The sequence below is a fragment of the Engraulis encrasicolus genome, chromosome 3 (assembly GCF_034702125.1).
Source record: "Engraulis encrasicolus isolate BLACKSEA-1 chromosome 3, IST_EnEncr_1.0, whole genome shotgun sequence".
Classification (NCBI taxonomy): domain Eukaryota; kingdom Metazoa; phylum Chordata; class Actinopteri; order Clupeiformes; family Engraulidae; genus Engraulis; species Engraulis encrasicolus.
This window is the reverse complement of record NC_085859.1, coordinates 30979689-30984688: the sequence shown is the minus strand read 5'-3', so window position 1 is coordinate 30984688 and position 5000 is coordinate 30979689. Positions and strand designations below refer to the sequence as shown.

The window sequence follows — 5000 nt, the reverse complement described above, 5'->3', positions numbered from 1 at the left end:
ATGTTTCTTCCGAAATATTACTTATCATTTCTTCTCTCTTCTTCATCCAGTGATGCTCCCCTACGTGCAAAATCCAACTCCATCAGTGAACAGTTAACGGTTTGTGGTTCTTATTTTTTCATTTCCTCAAACATGTCTGTGCCCAGAATGAGACTTTATTTTTATGCGCAGTATTTGTAATTTTAGGCCCTTTTTTTTTTTACAAAGGAAATGTCAATATATTGTATATTAAAACGGACCATGTATCCTCAAAGCTGTGTGTGATGAGCAATGTGAACAATAAAACTGCATGTTGAAATACGCCAGAATTTTTCTTTGTCTCCTCAATGTGTCTGGTAATTCAATAGTGCTGGTTCGTCCCGTTATATCACAGAATTGGTCTCACTTCCTGTCTCCCTTTCCGTACTGCTTCTAGAATCCTGATGTGACCAAAGCCAAGCTGATCTCCCGCATGGCTAAGATGGGGCAACCCATGCTGCCCTTCCTAGCCGGTCAGGCTCAGTCACCACACGCAGACTCCAGTGACTCAGAGATGGAGGTGAGAGACTCGACCCTGGCAACACTAGGTGTCTTTTAAAGCCCTGATGAAGGCCAAGTTGCCCGAAACATGTTGGCATTTTTAACTGGTCAAGTATGAACTAGCTATGTTTAAAGCTTTTTAATGAAGACGAAGAGTGCCTTGGATTTCATGAAACATCTTAAAGTTACGTCTAACCAAAGAGCACCTTCGCACTACTATACAGAACGCCGAAGCCCTCTGACCTACACCTTCCTTGTTTAGAATGCTAGGTGTGAGTCCCATTACTTATGAGGGGAACGTCCTTTAAATCCCCTCAAACTTCCCCTTGAATCAGAGTCAGGGTGGGCTATAAACAGAGTGGAAGATGAAATAGGAAGTGAAATGTGAGTGGAGAAATGGGACGCAACCTGAGTGGGACAAAAGTAGTGCATAATATATACCGGTATGTAAGACAAGTACACACTGAGTGGGTCCTCTCGGTTCACCTGATACTTGAATGTAAGCTGCATTGGTACACTTGTTTAAAGTGCATTTACTCTTCCCGTGTTCATTTAAATATGTGCACAGTTTACCTACTGATTTTAGTGCTGCATGGCCAGATCGAGCTCTATTTTTTTACCACTACATAGAGAGAACTTTCGTTAAGCAGACAGGAAGGCACATCAGTCTTGTGATAACCTGGCATGCCTCGTACATTGCATGCAGCCAGCTGGAGTTTCACATGTTTTGTATCGCCTGTTTGGTTTAATTTTGTTTATGGCTCTTTTTTATGCTTTTCCTACATAGGACCCCAATGTGTCTCGAGCCAAGGAGCGGCCCATGGGCGCCTCTCCTCAGCCTGTGCAGATCACCACAGCTCCTCCCACCTCAGTGCACGGTGAGGCCCTGAACACGCATTACCAGTATAACTCTGTCAGAAACTGATTTGATTTTCAAATATTAGGGAAAAACCCATGATAACAGCTGATATTAGATAGACCGATCCAGCCCCAGTCTTAGTCACTCTCCCAGTCACATGCACTCTTGAATAAACTAGCCCACATGTGCTTTCCCTTGTAGTGACATCGCATCCTCACATGAACCCCACTGCAGCGCTGATGCCTGTCACTATGGCAACAGCAGCCCCACAGCCCATGATGCCCGGTTCCCTACATGCATTTCAGGTACAGCCACATCTCGCCTTTTCTGTTCCTGTTCCTCTTTGCTGCTTCCCTGCTCGCCAAGTTTGTTCCCTTATTTATTTGTTGTTTTTCTGTCCCAAATTGTATGTTTGTTTCTATACATTTTTGTCACAGATTTTTTTTCTCACTGATCTTTTTTTTTTTTTTTGTCGCAGATCATGTTGATTTTGTCTTTATATTTGTTCTTCCTTTGTCTTTGTGGTGTGATCTTTATTGGCCTTGCCCTTGCTAAAAGCACTTCAATGCCTTTTTATTTCCCTCAGCCATACGCTTACACACAGTCTGTGGCTCCTTCTCACTTGCAGCCTGGCAGTGAGATATACGCGGGTCAGGCGGTACCATACCAAGGTGAGTCCACTGCACTCCAGACTCATGCACTCAGAGATGTCGCACATCCGGGGCCAGCGAGTAAAATCTCAATTAAGTCACAATTTCCTTCCAACACTGAAGACTTCACTGAGTAACTAGTCTAACTGTCTTGTGGAGTCATTACGACCACCTGGTTGGATTACATTTGTGACAGGGTTTTTACTTTCTGAACCAGGAAATGACACCTGAATAGTACAGCCCATAAAATCTTATAACTGCTGTCTGTTTCCCTTGGTGTGGACATTACAGTATTTGCTGAACATCCAGTTCTTACTTTTAATGGCCATTCAATTCGTGGCTGACTTAACTGTTTCTTAGGACCCAGGGATGTCACATCATTCCTGATGACGGAAGCCAGGCAGCACAACACAGAGATCCGACTGGCAGTGGGCAAAGTTGCAGACAAAGTTGACCAGCTCACAGCTAAGGTTTGTGCTTTCTGTTGCCTGAGGGAGTCCAATGACCTTGTTCAAAAGGTGAGGAGAACAGTGGTCATTGATATTACCAGAGGGGTTCACTCACTGGTGATACTGTAGCTGGTTGGTGCTCACAGGCAAAAGTGAATGGATGTCAATGGGGTTTTCACTTGCACACGTGCGCCCCCTAGTGGGCACCCAATTGGAACTGCAGCTAGTTGTTGCTGCAGGCAAGTGAATGGATGTCAATGGAGTTTTCACTTGCCCGCGTTCGCCCCCTAGTGGGCACCCAAAAGGAACTGCAAAACTTACTAGCTACAATGGGAACCAACATTCTATTCTTATTTCTCTGATATTACCTATGAATTAAGGTCGTCTCCCTCCTAAAAGCCTGCCAGAGGTTGAGTTTTGTAGTTGACAGCAGGGGACGTCTTTGTTATTCTCTGTGCAGATGGACGACATGCAGAGGCAGAGTGGACCCTCGCTCGGCTTCTCCAATTTTTCCATGGAAACAACGATGATCATGCACAACATTCAGAGAATAATACAGGTTAGAGAAAACCTTATCCTGTTTTAATGTTGCGTGTCGTGAGATTAGGCATATTGAATTGTGTTGATGTATATGTATATCTGTTATCATGGTTTTGCACAGGAAAATGAGTGCTTGAAGAAAGAGGTCTTTGAGAAGAGCGCTCGCATTGAAGAGCAAAACCGCAAGATCGGAGAGCTCATCAACCAGAACCAAAGGTCAGGTTTAACAATCATGGGGGCGCAGTACACTTGACATTTATCTTTTAACGTCACAAGTTTTGCATCAGTTGCTACGTTTACATGACGTTTTTAATTCAATCATTCCGTCAAGTTCCCTTTAATCTTTCATTTAATTCCGAATTGTGAAGTGTTTACATCACGTTTTCAAAGCGGAATTAAGCCTTATTCAGAATTAAAGTCAGTTAGTTCGGAATTACATGTCCCATGTAAATGTAGCCATTGACCAGTGAGCCGTGCCGGATAACGTGTGTCTCCATCCCTTGCAGGTACATGGAGCAGAGTAACCTGCTGATGGAGCAAAGGAACGACTCCCTAAAGAGCTCCAGCGAGCACAACCAGGCGCGCCTCCTGCAAGCAGAGCAAGATAAGGTCAGGACTGGATATGTACTGTATGTTGTATCAAAAGTTGTCAATAATGTCATTTTTTCCCCTATTGTTACTCCTGTAAGCAGAGTTAAGTGAGGCACATCACGAATTGTAATGCTGCATCATTGTAATCATGTAATGGATGCTCTCATGGCAGAATTCATCTAGTTGGGCTATAACGAGAAGCAAGGAGTCTTTCAGTCCATTTGGTTGGTGGTGTGATTCTGAAGCGGTCTATATCGATATCTGTGATCTGCTCTTTCCACCCACCCAACACAGCACGTCTTTCCCTGTCCTGGAGATTCTGAACATTGTTAGTTTTCTGGCTAACCGTGAAGGAGACGGCATAACCAAAATACCCTTTGTGTTAATTGCAATTAACACCTTCTGGCTGTGATGAAATCTATATCCAACGTACCGTATATCTGTTGATCCTAATTAACACCCCTAACTGTGGTGAAATGTCAGCCTTCTGTTGCACTGTTGTTGCTGGTGTGTGTGTGTGTGTGTGTGTGTGTGTGTGTGTGTGTGTGTGTGTGTGTGTGTGTGTGTGTCGTGCCTCTCCATACTTGCGTCCTTTCCTCTGTTCTCTCTTCTCTGTTCTTGTTGTCGACTCGGGTGAAGTCATTTTTATAGTGGACTTTTACTTAACAAATGTAATATCTGAAAAATAACACTCGTTGTCAAACCAGTTTTGCAACATAGACAAATTACCTCATGTACCACGAGGCTTATTTTTCCCGATATATTGTGTAGTTTGAATGTTAATTGAAAGTCCAATATCAAACGTCCTTCCCCCAACTTGAAAACGAGAGCAGAGGAAAGAAGAAAGGATGCCATTTTGGAATGACCGGCACCCTCCGTATTTGCATTAGCGACCCTTAGTAGTGAGTGACTCCTTTGTTTTCCCAGCATGCAGTGCGAACAGATATGGGCTCGGATCAGGTGAGGTTCAGAGTGCGCTCAGGCTCTCTCTCTCTGGGTGCAAACCAATCTTTGTTCTCCTGTCCTTTCATGTGGCCTCTGTCCCCTTGCCTCATGGCATGAACGCAACTTGAGTGATTCCTCTGACAGAAGTTATTGACAAAAGCGACTTTAGGCAACAAGAGGCGATTTGAGCGACAGTTTGTAGTTGGATTTAAGCAAATTGTATGTAAATGAGCTATGATGTGGTTTGGGCGGCAGCAGAGCCATACAGAGGGGAGAGTTACGCGATTGGAGGACCAGGAATTAAATTGCAGCCCCGCCTTTCAACGAGATAAGGTTGTGCTTAAAAGCGGCTGTCTTCCCATAGACTCAACATAGAACCACCACATTAACAGCCAAAAATAAGGACTAACGAACTATACTGCGGGGTAACCACCACAAATATGTAAA

The 5000-nt window shown here is 44.0% G+C and overlaps 1 protein-coding gene across 6 annotated transcripts in view; it reads left to right on the top strand.

Annotated features, from left to right (window-relative positions):
- fkbp15b (FKBP prolyl isomerase family member 15b) overlaps window positions 1–5000 on the top strand; it is a 23281-nt gene that overhangs the window by 6966 nt on the left and 11315 nt on the right. For 5 of the 6 annotated variants that reach the window (XM_063195199.1, XM_063195203.1, XM_063195201.1 and 2 more), the window contains exons 11-19: window positions 51–99; window positions 416–538; window positions 1307–1397; window positions 1580–1683; window positions 1965–2049; window positions 2389–2498; window positions 2938–3036; window positions 3139–3233; window positions 3524–3626. In XM_063195199.1, coding sequence (XP_063051269.1) covers window positions 51–99; window positions 416–538; window positions 1307–1397; window positions 1580–1683; window positions 1965–2049; window positions 2389–2498; window positions 2938–3036; window positions 3139–3233; window positions 3524–3626 — 859 coding nt within the window. The remainder of the gene's footprint in view (window positions 1–50; window positions 100–415; window positions 539–1306; window positions 1398–1579; window positions 1684–1964; window positions 2050–2388; window positions 2499–2937; window positions 3037–3138; window positions 3234–3523; window positions 3627–5000) is intronic. The other variant, XM_063195200.1, reaches the window with a different exon arrangement.